The sequence below is a fragment of the Egretta garzetta genome, unplaced genomic scaffold (genome assembly GCF_000687185.1).
Source record: "Egretta garzetta isolate BGI_Z169 unplaced genomic scaffold, ASM68718v1 scaffold136, whole genome shotgun sequence".
In the NCBI taxonomy this organism is placed as follows: Eukaryota; Metazoa; Chordata; class Aves; order Pelecaniformes; family Ardeidae; genus Egretta; species Egretta garzetta.
Window position 1 is genome coordinate 1,496,094 of NW_009260066.1, and position 15,939 is coordinate 1,512,032.

At 36.9% G+C, this 15,939-nt stretch overlaps 1 protein-coding gene across 2 annotated transcripts in view; it reads left to right on the top strand.

The window, feature by feature from the left end:
- Positions 1–15,939, top strand: part of MSH3 (mutS homolog 3) — a 113,975-nt gene that overhangs the window by 36,266 nt on the left and 61,770 nt on the right. For both annotated transcript variants that reach the window (XM_035896638.1, XM_035896639.1), the window contains 4 exons: positions 4,000–4,112; positions 5,537–5,651; positions 12,606–12,690; positions 13,273–13,382. In XM_035896638.1, coding sequence (XP_035752531.1) covers positions 4,000–4,112; positions 5,537–5,651; positions 12,606–12,690; positions 13,273–13,382 — 423 coding nt within the window. The remainder of the gene's footprint in view (positions 1–3,999; positions 4,113–5,536; positions 5,652–12,605; positions 12,691–13,272; positions 13,383–15,939) is intronic.

A 15,939-nucleotide genomic window follows, 5' to 3' on the forward strand; every position in this document is an offset into this window, starting at 1 on the left:
CCCTACAGTGACAGACTGGTCATCCTAGCAGAGTACATTGTGAGAAGTGCAGAGAAAATAGCAGTTTGAATAAAGTGTATAGGAAAAATTAAATAACAGTTATTTGTGCTTTATAAATTTGCGCTTAGTAACAGAAATAAAAACTTCTTACTAAATTTTAGGAGCAGAGATTCCCTTTCCCAGATTCTGTATCGTTTATGAATGTGTGTTGTGATAAAGGGGTGTACAGTAAAGTATTGGTGCCTGCACCCCTGCGTTTGAATAGTCCTAGAGCAGAGTGGGCAGGGCAGAATAGTAGCTGGAAGGTAAAATTCTGGAGCTATTTGCTTTCCTTAGGAAGGCTTCCTGAGCTTTAAGAATTAGTTTGGATGTATTTGTTTTTCAGGAAGTCTTTATGCCTGTTTGATTGCATATTGTAGAGCAGTAATGAAGTGACTCCTGTTCTATTCAGCACACTGCAGTGAGCTCTTGTGCTTACATGCAAGCTCATTCTTACAATAAAAGATTGTATTAGTTTTTAAATATCTTGAGTCAGTTTCTGTAAATTACTTTTATGTTGTTTTACATTCTCCTAGCTTCTAGCACGTTTTTCTAGTCTTAAGAGATTTTTTCCCCTCGCCCAAATTTGGTGATCTCCCTTAAATGCTTTTCCTGCAGCACTTGTTAAGTAATGAATCTTTAAGTGGATGCATTGAACTGTTAGATAAATAGAGGGATAAAACCCAGCAATGTTGATCCTTTTTCATTTTCCCAGTAGGGTGACAAATTAGTCCCTGTAGTAACAGAATCATAGAACGCTGTATGTTGGAATGGACTTAATATATTACATTATATAGGCAAAAGTGTTTGTGTCTCTGTGTCTGTGCAGATGTGTGTATTTTAGGATCCCATCCTTTGTGCATCTTTTTATGGACACATTGATTTCATGTTCTTAACTGTGGCTTATTATCATCTCTTCAAGCAACTTCCATAATTCATCTTGTGAGGAAAGGCAGTTCTGCATCAAATCCCCTATGCATTGAGAGAGCAGGGAATTTTAATAGGGGACACTATAGGTTCAGTCATACCATCGGCTGACAGTTTGAAACCCTGAAACATGTCTGTTTGCTTAATATCCAGTTAAGGGTGGTAGCAGAAGAACTTGTGCAAGGAAAGTAAAAAAGCTTTGAAAAGTTCAGTTTCATCATTGACTAACCCTATCAGTGTCATGGGACTATGAGGATTGCTTGTTTTCAGAAGTACGGGAAAAAATGTCAATAAAATACTGGATGAGTTGCACAGCAGTTCACTGTAGATGTTCTGACAAGAATGATGTTTACAAAAGTTGATGGCAAATTGACTTCTGATTTAAATAGGCATTGGTAGCTGGAGCGACAAGGCATCAATGTAAGCATCAACATACCATTCTGGCTATAATCAGAAAAATGGCCTATGGGTGATCATCTGGCTAAACAGACATTAAAACATTCTGCAAAAAATTGTGTTTTCATACATCTTGATAAAAATTCAGATTTTTCCATGCATTGATATCTATAGCCTAGTTTTTTTACTTTATCTAGAATATTACATGCATACTTTCAGATAGACATGTGTCGGATATTTGTTTGATGGTGTCATATCTAGTATATAAACATTAAAATGTGTGCAGATCTTTACAAGTCACTGACTTGTCTAATTCTAATTTGAACTGTTTCCCACCAGTATAGTTGATGAACAAAATTACTGCTGTAAGAAGTTACTCAAGTTATATTGACTGTAACTATCATTTGCCAAAGTTTATGCTAAGCAGTTGGATAAATTTGGTTATGAGATGAGAAAAAATCACAAATGCCTTAAAGAAGATTACAATAATTAATTTTTAACCATTACTTTAAAAACAACCATGTGTGTCATGAATCATGTGTCAATGAATTATGCCCCAAAGCCTCCTGTTTTGACTTTGGTTCTAAAAATTAGCTCTGCAGACCTTGCTAAGCCTTGGTTTTCTGAAGGTGGTGGTATGAAAACATAAGAAGTAGAAACGAAAAATAAAATCCTGTTTTAAGAAGGTTTCTCTTAAGTCCCTACTCACAGATGGCCGACAGAAAAGCCCTGCTGTCTTGCAGGAGTGATTCAAAGGCTTGTACTCTGCTAACCTCCAGATATACAACACATTTTAAAAAGTTTAATGCTGAAGTGGTGTTCGTGCAAAAGACTGTGGTGAGTATACAGGCTAATTTAGCAAAATGGATGGATGTCTTAGAGCAGGTTATTAGTGAGGGTTGGAGCAAGAGAAAAACACAAGGAAGAAAATAGCTGATTGCTGTCGGAGGTTGAGGAACACAAACTAATTGTCTTTTACAGAAATCCATTTGCTTTAAAAATGTTCGCTCATTCTGAGTAGAGTTGGGGCAGAGGGGAATCCCAGAGGCTCTAAAGAGTGAAAACTTAATTGGATCAGTCAGTTAAAACTAAGGCACTCGAAGTAAGCAAGGGATCATCTAGGATGTGCTGAGAAAAGTCAGACCTCTAAGACTCAGTTAGGTTTGACACCTATAGGAAAAGAACTCTCATTTTTAAGACTTGAGCCTCACAGACATATTGATCCTTTCAAATGGGAATATGTACAATGTAATGCAGAAAACCTGTTTGTTTGGTTTTTCCTGTGAAGTCGAAAAGCCCTGAAAAAAGGGTATTGATTAATTTCCTTCCTATAATACCTACACAATCCCTTTCATTGGCATAATTCCAATGTGCTAGAAGTATTTGGTTAATTCATGTCCCACAGTAGTATGAGACTAGATACCCTGAGGCCAAGTAGGTTTTTTATGTCTTTTACTGGCTGCTTTCTACTGGCTGCTCTTCAGTGCTCATTTTGTAGCTGTGTAATTATGCTCAAAGGTTGCAGGGAGAGTGCATGTAATTTTTGTTTTGTTTTTTAACCAGCACATCTGTTTAATGCTCTGTTAAACAACTGTACAAATTGAGTAGATAATGCTGCATCCAGTTTTAATTTCAGTGAGCAGTTAGGAAAAGCAGCCGGTGCAGAAAGGTTATATCTTGGAAACACCACACGCATACTTTTCTCTGAGCCAGGTTTTGGCATCTCGGGTGTACCGCTTGATGCTGACGCCTAGGTACTGAGCGACGTTGACCTCATGCACATTGCAATGCATAAACGTTTTTGCCACTGTCTTACATAAGCAGGGTGTGGAAGCAGGGGTCACAGGAAACAGGCTAGATGAATTTCTCATGGGTTGCAACTGTACTGCTGTAATTCTCAATTACTTGCTGACAGTAGGGAAGGATTCATGGAGGAGATTTTGGCTTAATGGTGGAACAGAGTAAGTTTGCTATGTTTGCTGGTAGTGTTAAACTGGGAGGAACTGCTAGCATGTTGGGAGAACGGGGTTATAATTAATAACATCGTTGACATTCTAGACTGCAAAAAGACTGAAAGAAATCAAGTCCTTTAGCATAAGGAAGAGAAAAGTCTTCAAATAGTTATGAAATAAAGGACAGGAATACTTTATTTCAGCTGCATATAGGAAAAGGTGCAATATGTTAATGCTGCAACAAGTTGTATAGCATAGAACAAAGCCTTTAAAGATAACAGATAATTAAATATGGTAATAGCATGGGAGAATTGCTTCATTGTTTAATCATCATAAGTCTTTAAGAACAGATAAGGCAAATACTTGTTATGATTGATGAAAACCATATTTACATCTACCTTGCAGGTACACTAGACAACCTCTTGGCGTCTCTTTTGGGCTTGCTTGCTGTTGCTCTTTGGGTTTTATTTGTTTGCACTTTATAATGGAAAGAAGAAAGGTTAAAAAAAGATACCACACTCTTAAAAATGTTCTCAACCCATCAGAGCGGCTCATCTCTTCATTCTTTATCCATTCAATTCTTAACAAAGGAAAGATGAAAGAAAGAGCACCTTTGTAACCTACCTAAGTGTTTTTCGTGAAGGGAGCATAAATACTTAAAGTTAGTTATTTTTTTAATTTGCAGGTTGCGAGATGACAGAATTAGGATAGAAAGGATGGAAAGACTCCATCTTGAATACAGCCATGCTTTCCAGCTGATCACTGATTTTTATGCAAAAGAAGTGCCTGATACGACAGGTAAGTCATTCAGATTTTTACACAAAAGAAGTGCCTGATATTAGAGGTCTGTCATTCAGGATATCTTTGAAGCATGCATCCTGTTAGCTTTTACACAGATAAAGAATACATGTGGGTGCATCCCATCAAGTCTCTTGGACTTGTCAATATCCAGTTTGTTTAAGTGTACCCTAACTTGATCCTCCTTTGTTAAGGAGAAATCGCCATTGCTCCAGAATTTCCCACTGGTCTGAGAGGCCTCAAGGCACATCTTACCAGTAAAGACCAAGGCAAAGAAGGGATTTAGTTCCTCAGCCTCTTCCATGTCCTTTGTCACCAAATCTGCTGCCCCATTTGGGCAGTGGGCCCACCTTTTCCCTTGTCTTAGTTTTGTTGCTGATGTAGTTCTAGAAGCTCTTGTTGCCCTTCATGTACCTTGCCATTCTCAACTCCAGGTGGGCTCTGGTTTTCCTAACCCCATCCCTGCAAGCTCGAACAATGTCTCTATATTCTTCCTGGATTGCCTGTCCATGCTTCCACCTCTCATACTCCTCCTTTTTAATGTTTGATTCAATCAGGAACATGTTGATTATCCATGCAGGCCTTCTACCACCTTTGCTTAATTTTCTGAACATTGGGATCTTTTTTGAGCTTGGAGGAGGTGAACCTTGAATGTGATCATTATTTAAATAGGAATGAATAGAGGGCTAGCATCCCTTTTTTTCATAGCTTGAAGATGTGTGTTTAGACAGATTTAAATTCACATATAAGCAGCTGAGGGAAATTATTCAACATCTGAAATGCTTCTTCAAGTTCTTGTGTATGTAACACTCTAAGAACGTAAGAACAGCTTTAAAAAACACCTCTGAAAAGATTGAACTAAGTAAGGTTTTAAAAAATACCATTTTACGTTGAGATACCATGGAGTGAATTTTCCTACTGTTGCAGCTGGAACAGGTACTGTAGTAGAGCACTGTTTAGAAACTATCAAATACGAATAGCTGTCTCACAAAGATGGAAAACCATATTCTATTGACTGGCCGAGGCAGATAGATCATCAGCACGTGTGCCAAGGCCCGTTCATCCCTTTTAACTTGCACAGATGTTGCCTACAGTAATCGAGATTTCAGAATTCAGTTCTTAGTTTGTATATTTAGAAATTTCTTATGCCAACAGTTAGTCATTTTTATGAAGAAAAACCTGTGGAGTCAATGTTTTATGTTTCATAGTGTGTTTACATTATTCTAATGTTCTATATTATTTGGAGCCATAAATGTTATTTTGGAACCTCACTTTATGTGGATGTATAGATATTGTAGAACACTGTACATGTATTACAGATTTCTATTTGATTAAACTGAAAAATAGATTACTATTTTTCTAAAATATGTAAGTAATAAACAGTGAGTTAACAAGAAAATAACCTGTGGTTTTTTTTTTTTTAGGTCCTCAAAAACTATCTGTAATACTAAGCTTGGATAAGCCTGTTATTTGCTCTCTGGCAGCAGTAATTACATACCTCAAAGAATTTAATTTGGAAAGGATGCTTTACAATCCAAGGTAAGTTGCCTTATATAAACTTTCAGTTCAAAGCACCAATACACGTACCAGTGTTATCTTGTACGTTTTAGCAGACAACTTCCCTTCAATGTAATGAATGCACCTGCTAGGGTGATAAACATAGTCGTTATAAAAATTATACCTTGCATTTAAGTTCCTAATCAGAACTGAAAGAACCAAGTGATTAATTTTTTTTTTTAGTAGTGTTTCATGAAGATCTTTATGAAGTATGTTTGTCTAGACGTTACTGTCAGTAATGTAAATGAATATGTACAGCTGCCGAGTGTTACTGAAAACAAACAAGGTGCAAAAACTAGTAGATACTAGGGGGGAAACTTTAAAGTTCATTAATCAGTATTAGCCATCATATCTCAACCTCAGTTTTACTTTGTGAACAAAATTTGGGGTTTTTTTGACAGCTTTAAAAAAAAAATTAATGCTGTAATTTAGCTTTGCAGGTGATGTTTTATTTTGCAGTGGTGTGTAAATAATTTTTCTCTTTCTGTAGCTCTGGAAGCAGGTATAAATGCTAATGTATTGTAATGTTTAGAAGTACTCAGCAGGTCTGTTTGAGTTGGTGACTAGTTATCAATTACAAAGAAAACAGACATTCAACACATCCTGACTTTCTGAAAAATCCCTTGAGTTGGCTCAGTGGTAATTAGGAGTAGGCTAACAATCACACAAAAAGTTGTTGATAGGCTGTCACCATTTGTGCAAAGTTACTACAAAAGCACACAGGCATGGAAATAATCTTGTCTTCCCTTAAGTAGTCCCAACACACAGGCTTATAAAATATGCTCAGTTGAGTACTCAAAATTCGTAACAGGATTATGCAGGTGGAATCAAATGAAAATGGAAGGATATTGCCACTCAAGCATCTTTTTATCCTGTCTTGCACAAGTATAAAAAATTGCTATCCTACCTGGCTCAGGTTTGAAAATAACACTGAGGCTTATTAAATGCTTTAATAAAATAGCTGTATCTGTCATGGATCCAGTGCAAAATATTCTCTTGGTTGTCTCAGTATTCCTCTGTCCTCTAAGTAGACAGGCTTTAGCAAACACCTTTAGCTTGCTGCAACCTGAAAACTTAGAAATATGCCATGTCAGTTGTAAATCATTCACATGCTGTATGAGATCTTGAAAGGCTCCCTACATTACCCTTTTTTATTTTTAAATGGAGCTGCATTTAAAAAAATTACTGCAGATGTCAGCTTTAAACGTTTCTCAGATATCTACTGGATTATTTGGAAATCATATATTCACCTGGTTTTCTGGATTTTGGAATGGATTTTCTTCTTTAACTTGCCCTTTCCTCTCCAAGTACTACTAAAACATTAACAAAAAGAATTCCTGTGGCATCTTTTAAGCTGTCTCCCCTGTCTCATCCATCAAGGAGTGCTCTGATCTGTGGTGTTCCAGCACTGTGGTGTTCCTGCTCATCCTCTTTTGTTGGCTTTTTGGAGATACCTTGTTGTGAGAGTTTCTGAAGAGAGGGAACTCCAAGGGAATGCCGTTCCATGGTCATGCTTGTAGATCACTGTTTTCACAGTGCCTTATGCGCAATCACACATAAGGTGTACGTTCTTTCAGATGGGGAAAATACAAAATCCATCATTTATGTAGAATTAATTCAGTAGCAGAGGAGAAATATCATTACTTGAAGGTTTATTTAGCAGCAGTCAGTCACATTTGCAATAGCTGCATCTTAAAATCGAGTATAATTGTAGACTGGGAAGGAAAAACACTAAATCTTAGACCTGACAATTGCCTGCCGAAGGTTGCTCTAATGGACTTTATGTGAAGGTATGGCCATCTGAGGGGAAAGGCAATAAACTATTTGATATCTTGGTAATGTACTATGAATAAATAAAATACATTCTTTGAGATAACTTTGTTTCTGTGCTCAGGAGCTTGGACTTTACAGTATTTATTTCTAAAGCCTTCACTGCTTTGACTACCTGATACTGAATTCTATCTGCTGTTTTTAGTGTGTCACATATTGAAATAGTGAGCCAAATACTGAGGCAAACTCAACTTAGTATTTTTCCTAATGCCAGTGAAATACTATCTAAATATTGAAAAGGGAAAGCCTTTTAAGCAAAGGGTGTCAGGCTTATGGATCATCTGTGATTCTGCAGGAGATAGAATAGAAAGGCTTCCATTGCACTGTCAAGCAACTTAAAATTCCTAGGAGAATTCAGGTCAGTGAGCATACACTGATGAGTCAGTGAGCATGAAGTCAGAGTTGTGAGATAGTTTTCAGTTTATTGATGCAGGTGACACAGATCTGGATGAAAAAGACCTATTTGATAGGGATAATGACAAAAAAATGTCTACATTTCTGTACCTTCTTTGGATAAACACTCTTCTCCCAGCTGAACAAAATTCCAGCTCAATTTAATAGTACAAGTTGTGAAACATCACATAGGTGATGAGGGTTCCTCATTACAATTTTTGTTTTAATATTTAGATGAAACTTTTAAATCCACGTTTAAGATCCTAAATGAAGCAAAATATTAAATGGAAAAAAAGATTTCTGCCACAGCAGAACCCTGGGATATGGCTAGACTGCATTAGAGCTTAAGAAGCAAGTAAAAATAGATTTAAAAATGAATGATACAAGCTTTTTTAAATCAATGTGTTCTAATACCTTTACATACTGAGAGACTTTTATTGGCTTTTGACAAGAAGTTGGTACACGTCTGGGAGAGGTTTTCAAATACAGTTCAGTACCCAGTTTTGCTTGAAAAATTATCATTTGCATAGCAGTTGCTGGGAAATGTGTTTTCATGTATTTTAATTTTACCTACAAGTTTTCCAGCGTGTTGGAGACAGAAGAAAGAGCCTGTAGTTCTTAGATTTTTGAACAGTGATAGATGAACTTCAAGAAATGAACTTCAAGAATGGAAGAGCCAGCTCTCTTTCTGAAGGAGGGGAGTAGCTTTGGGATTGGAGAACTATCAACAGCTAAGATAGAAAACAGGCAGAAGTGAAAGAGGAGAGGGGAGGGTTAAAATGGCTGTGAGGGAAGAGAGGAAAGAGAAAGAGTTCAAGAAGAGTAGAAATGTTTGGTTGTACTTTATAACAAATGTGGAAGGGAGTTGGCAAGATGAAATTAAGAGAGAAGTAAAAATGTAAGTTCTTCAGCTTAAAATGGTGGACACTGTTGAATTTTCAGTGGAAATGTCATAGAAATTGAGGGAGTGGTGTTCATAAGACTTTTATATGTCTTGGGTGATGATGTCAGAAACATTGTGTGTACAAGACCATGCATAGGTTTGTTTATCCACTCTCACTATGAGAAAGGGAGTATTGAAATAATTTTGGGAGGTTTCAAAGTCATCTCAGAAGCATGAGGGACCGAAAAAGGAAAGGCATGATTTTCAGACACTACAAAGAGGTGCTTAGCAAAGGATTTTCTGTCTCTTTTGGCACCACGGAAGAAGGGCAGCAGGTGGGACCTCTTGCACTCTGGTCATCTGGAGCTTGTAGGAGTGCTGAGGCAGTGTGCAAGGAAAGTGGGCTGAGAAAGTGCAGACGTCTGGGAAGAACAAGGTTGCAGACCCACTCGTTGGGGTGAGTTCAGTGGAGAAAAAGAAGACTAATTCAGGATAAAAATGATGGAGGTTATTTTTGTTTCCCTTAATCCTTCCCAGGTCCTCTCATTTTTGTTCTTGTTCTTTGTTTTGTATTTGTCAGTTTTGTTTTGTGTGTGTTTTTTTTTCATTTTGTTACTGGTTTAGCCAGAAGTTTCTGGACTCCTATCACATCAGGTATCCAGATCAGAAGTTGTAGCCCTGTGACAGTATTTGCTAATGAATTTAAAACTGGTTAATTAAGTACAAAACATAGTCTGAGTTTGATGTCCGTTACTACTTAGACTGGTAAAAGTCTTTCATACCTAAAGAAAGCTAATGCTTCTGAGAAATGGAGAGACTTGGTTTTACTCCTTACAGCTGAATAGGGATTCCTGTAACTCATCTAAATATACAGCTTTGTTCTGTGGCTTATTCACCCTTAGAAATCTCAAAGATGTGGACTCTAGAGGTCTGTAAAAGGTAATTGAGCAAAGAAAATCTGCTGCTTAGTAGGCTTTCAATACAGTGCCTTGCAGCTTCACTGGGAAGTTTTTATAGATTTGCAAAATTAAAGTAGTTGAAAACTACTGGTCTGAATAACATGCATTCACTTACGCTGGGTTACTGAGTACGAAATTGTGTATAATATCTCATGTGGAGACAATAATGCATAAAGCGTAAAAAGTGCCCTTCACTGCAAGCTTCTCAGGAGGCAGAATGACCAAGAAGATCCAGTTTCACAGGTAACACATAAGAATCGAAATCTGAGGATGCAGTTTACAGTCCTAAAGCAATAATAGTAACCTTTAATACTAATCATCAAGTGTGGTTCCACTCTGAAAAGTAATTTTATGGGTAGGAACCTCTTTCTTATGAGCATTCCTCAAAAGTTTCCTAAATCTTACTAGAAGCTTGTGCTTCTTTTTGTTTCCTCTTCTAATTTTTCTTGGCCCAGATGGTGTGATCCTACCTTGCCTTGCTTCTCCGTAGTGGAACTGCCAGCTATTTCCATCACTTGTGTTTTGTTTAAGTACTTGAGACAGTTGCAAGTCTGTTCTTTGAAATTCAGGTCGCACTGTCACCTACAGAAGGAGTTACTGCATTGTGATCCAGTTGAAGTGATTTTGAAGGGTCTTTTTTACCGATGCAGGAGATAGCTGATAACACATTACAATTTCTTCACGAAGAATGTGTTGACACCCTTGCTGCAAAACCAGCACTGACTTAATATTTGTTTACAACCTTCTTCTTAAGCTATTTGTTCCCTAAATTCCCTATAAGGGTCTGTCTTTGTTCACATTTTTATCAAGTTCTGATCCCAAGCTGAAGGAAGATGAGGGGGTGGAAGCAAAACATGTTCTGTGCTGTGACATCTGGAATTGTTGGTTGGGCATATACTGCAGTTGATCTTGGCTATTATTCATACCCTATAAGCTCTCAGTTACCAGGCTTAATAGCAGGGTGGAGTAACTCAGATAAAGCAAACACCTGGATAATATAAAATGCACATAATTTATGCTGTGAGAACAACTTTAGCCTATCTGATTCTGAAAGAATAGTAAATACACTCTGCAGTAGAGCAGAGTTGTCTTTAAATACTACCTGAGAGCAAGCTTGCTGTGAAGAGAGTATGTTCTGTGTTAAGTGCTCTGAAGCCAAATGAAGTGGGGAAACACTACAACCGGTAAATCCACAGTCCTGAAACTTGCATATGGGTGATTGAGGGTTGATAGAAACAGCCAAAAGCATCCTTTTTGCTTTTGGGGAGAGACGGAAAGGCATGGTTCTTACCCAGATGGGTTTAAGAGATCACAGGCTTGGCGAATGGAAGTGCAGCAAATGGGGAAACTGCAGTTCAGGTAAGTCCTAGATGCAGAAGGAGGTGCTTTTGGAAGAGTGGGTAGGACATATTGTTGGATTGGGAGCCAAGCAGAAATCATTCCTATTTAATTTTCGCCAGCATCAGCAGTTGTGACTGAAGATAATAAAAAGAAGTACTGTTTTGTTGCTTATAATACTGTGTACTTTGGAAAGTGCTGCTGCTTTTGCCTCCAAGGTTTTGTTTTGCTAGTCAGCTTTGTTGGTTGCTGGGATAGAGCAGAATAATTATGACTGTGGGTACAGTTCTGTGTCAGCTGTACTTCCAAGCTATCATTGAACTTCTTCAGGGCACTCAGTTGAATCTACTTCCCCCCCCACCTCCCCTCCCAATTCTGTGGAAAATACTTCTACTTTGACCCATTGTTTAGGAAAAAAATTGCTAGCAGGCCCAAACACCTGCATACAACATAAATGTATAACATTAGTCTCTGAATATTTCATGTTTCTGAAAGTTTTAGTGCTTTTTTTTTGTTTTTAATATAGCAATAATGCAGCTGTGTGTGCCTAACAGAAAAGTTCGAGCATTTGAGTGCTCCCCTGGAGAGTTTAAAATCCAATGCACTGAAAAAAATTTTGTGAAAAGTCAAGAAAGCAGTTTTAAATGCTACCCAGCAAGTCATTCTGTTTAGTCTAAGACAATAAAGAGTGTCCTAGATTTTGTGCAAAGGGCAGTCAGCAGTATGATTAACCTAGACAATCATGACTTGCTTTGTCAGAAGTATTTAGTGAGGATCTTGCACTTCACTTCACGGTCCCGACTACCACATGTGTATGTCTGAGACTGAAATAATTTTCATATCTAATATGATTATGCATCTAATACAATTATTTTATTAACGTTGGTTCTAAACCAACACAGCCTTTGGGTTGGTCTCATCCTGTTCTGTTAAGGAGTGTCAAAAAGTCAAGTAATTTTGATCATGACTATTTCATATTAAAAATAAAATAAACTAGTTTAAATATACCTTATTTTTATTTTCCTAAATAATTGCACTAACAGCCTGTTTAAATTTGTAGCAGTAGGAAGAAATAAGAATATGTATTTTGATATGCTGTTTTGATGAGTTGTGTTAAAAGCCTGTTCCACTCTTGAAATATTAATTCTTAGTCGTATCCCTGTTCCTAAGCCTTCAGTGATCATAAAAGAACACTAACAAAACCACGTACTTTTTCAATTTCATCATACACTGAAGAAGGCATACTTTCTTAACCATTTAGTAGATCAGGCTTAGATAACAGCAGAGCTTTGTCAGAGTCATTGTAGGAAACTGTGAGTTGAGTCATGAATCTTGTTTTCCCAAGCATTAAGTAAAAAGAAGTTATTAGTGTTCGGTTCTTTTATTTATTTGAATAGATTTTAATTTATTCCTTGATTTTTTTTTTTTATTTTGCATAACTAATCAATTCTCTAATGTAAGAAACTTGACAGTGTTTCACCATTACGTTTGTGCCCAAATTTAAGACATAACATGTGAAATTCCTCTCCGCAGCAATTTCAAACGGTTGTCAAGTGAAGCTGAATACATGACAATTAATGGGACAACAATGAAAAATCTTGAAATTTTACAGAATCAGGTAAGGACAAATGTAACAGTTTTTTAATAAATGCTGAGATTTTCACAGCTGCTTGACGTACTGTTCCCAATGAAGTTCTTAAGTTAGTTTGCAAATCTCACCCAGAAGGTTTAAATTATTTTAAATGGGATCAAACTGAAGGAGGATTATGTTTTCAGAGGCATATATCAAAGTTAATCTGTGATGGCTTTTTGTATGAGTTGGGACCTTATTGCACTTTGACTAGCAAAGACCTTTCCTAAAGTTCTTGAGAAACTGCAAGTCAAATGATAGGACTACAGTAGGGTTTGTTTTTTCTTTTGTGCTACTGCATAGGCTTTTATGCACAGACTTAATTTGTTTAATTTATTACAGTCATTTTCTAAAAAGGTTTTCTGGCTAAAGGAAGAAACATGCTTACATATCTTATGACTGCTGGAAATACTTTATGTACAGCATTGTTGGTGAACAAGATCGGTAAACGTACATGCAGTTGCCATATCTTAAAGCCTAAACAGAATGTTTAAGTAGTGTGGTGAAGATCCTCTAACTATATAACTGATGGTTCTGTTAAAAATAATGATGCTATTTTTATAATTTAAGACTGATATGAAAACAAAAGGAAGCCTACTCTGGGTCTTGGATCATACTAAAACTTCCTTTGGACGTCGGAGATTGAAGAAATGGGTAACCCAGCCCCTCATGAAATCCAGGTGAGGTAGTTCTTTATCTTGGGCTAAATTTGTGTTTTAAAATTACGATGTTGAGCATGCCCGATGTATTTATTTGTCCTGAAGACCCAAGGTGCATAGCAGAGTTGACACAGGAAATTATATGATAGATGTGGACATGATATATAGGTTCGAAACAGTTAAACAGCTCTGTTTGGGCACAGAACATCTAAGTAGTTCAGAGTACTAGGTTTGGAGCAAGTTAGAAATTCTGATGTAGAAATTAGATTGGGTACCATTCTAATTCAGTATCCTTTTTCAGACAGTGGATGAGGATTGCCTGCTATTGGAGGATGTTTTATTCCTAAACTTGATGTTTAATGTTTGATGTCTTTCTTGCTCCACAAATACCTGCATGCTTAATGTATTTAACTTGTTCTAAAGTAGTTGTGGGTATTTCTGTTATCCCTGTAGACAATGTATTGCATATGAAAGTATTTATTTTTATTAGTTCTGAAGTGTGGTGATTGTCTGGTCACTTTTGTATTTTGTGCTATGCTTTATTTATTCATGCTTTAGAAATGCTTTATTATGTAATACTATCATGCTTTTTTTTACTTGTCTCTGTCTTCAAATGGATTCCAATCTTTTATGATTTCTCTTTTCAGGCTTTATTGGAGTGTTGTACTTGAATATGTAGTAAATAACAGTATTGAGTCCATTGAATGCTTGTTGCCTACATTTTAATTTTTTGGTCTATTCCTTTGGATGTGCAGTCCCTGAGCATTGTCAACATAGAGTTTACTGAATTGTCACTGTGTTCATTTCAGCAATAGCATACAAGAAACCCTTTTGAGTTCATTATCTGAAATAATTGTCCCTCAGTTTTACTTTTGTAAATACATTAAACAGTTTTATGTTTTATTAATTTTTAACAGTTTTAAATAGTGAAGTATATCAATGTTTTAGTGTCTTGCTGTTGTTGGTAATTTACAGATCTTTCTATGGAAGCATTTTTTTTCCTTGACCAATTTTTAATATGTTAAAGCACTATACTTCTGAAGCATGGCTACTTCATTTTCTTATTAGTCTTTTTGTAAGGATCTTTTCTCAGTAGTGTAAGAAAAGCATATAACTCTTTTTTTCCCTCCTATTTTGTTAATTTAGAATATTAGAGACCTTTTTCATTTGTAGGAGCCATTCTAGTTAGACTGTCACAGTGCAGTTTCTGGCAGGGATTTAATAAGTTGATTTCAGTATGCCTTTTTTTTTTTTTTTTTTAACTCTTCTGATAATAGCTTTTATATATCTTACCCACTTCAAAAAGGCTTTTGATGTAACCATCCTAAATAGTATTAGACTTTACAAGAGTTGATTATGTGCCTGATGTTCACCTTAAAAAGCACATAGACAGAGTTTCTGGGCCACTTTACAGGAATAAATTGAAATAAATTAGTTTATTTCTTTTCCTGCCCTTAAGGCACCTTATGACCTTTTGGGAATTGTTTGTAAAGTTGTCAGTGGGGGGAGCCAGAGCACAGGCTCTGCTCCTCTGGTCCGGTGTGGTGGCAGCAGTGAGGATGGGGACCTGGAACTGAGTGCTTCTAACCATTTTGCTCCCAAATGATGACATCTGTGATGCAGCAAGTGAAATACCATTCAACACTAAGATAGGCAGGTTTCTTATTTGGATACAGAAGACAGAAAATCGCTTGCATGGGGACTTAAGGCCTTTAGTTTAAGTTCTCCCTTGTGTCAGTGCAGAACCAGCTTTACAAGTTTGCATTTTTGGTTTCTTCTCTTCCTCCTCTGCTCTTTGCTACTTCTAGAGATTGATACTTCTCTTTTTCAGCCTTCTTTCTCAGTATGGAAAGAAGTTCTGTGGTTGGAGATGACAATACTCCTCAGTTGAAGCTAAAAAAGCTATTTTGTTTCTTTGTATTTCTCCCTCTCCTTAGAGAGAACCTTCTGTAATTCACCTGTGCCTCCTGGAGTGATGTTTTCAGAGGAAGTAAGATTTCTGTACTGCATCTTCTCCAGTCAGTGGGTAGATGCATTCCCCTTGGTATATCAAAGAGTCAGAGGGTGTAATTACAGCTTTATGCCTTGTAGTTGAAAATCACTTGGGATGATGACTAAATTTCCAGGGCAGAAACCGTACACTAGGGTGAATAAAGACAGAATGTGTACAGGCAGCTCATTTGGGCAAACTTGAAGATCTCCACTAGATCATTGGTGGTGTAATACATTTGGAGACTAACAAAAGAAGGTTTTAAGCATCAAGCATGTGTGATTTTTGGGAAGAAAAAAAAAAAAAAAAAAGGAAGGTGTAATGTCCACACTTACTCACCTAAGTATACCAAGATGATAAGACTGTATGAGTCATAGAGGACTGAGCTTTTTGGGAGGAATCAGGAAAGTCATTGTTTTTTGTAGGAGCTATATCTTTGTGGATTACAGAAGCTTTATCTCACCTTTGAAATGTAAGTTCCATTGAATGCCTTTCTCAACAAACTTCTGTAAGGGGAGTGAAAAGAAAGGGAAATAGAAAGCTGAGTTGGTTGGAACATTTTTGACTGAATGAAACATGCTCTTTCCC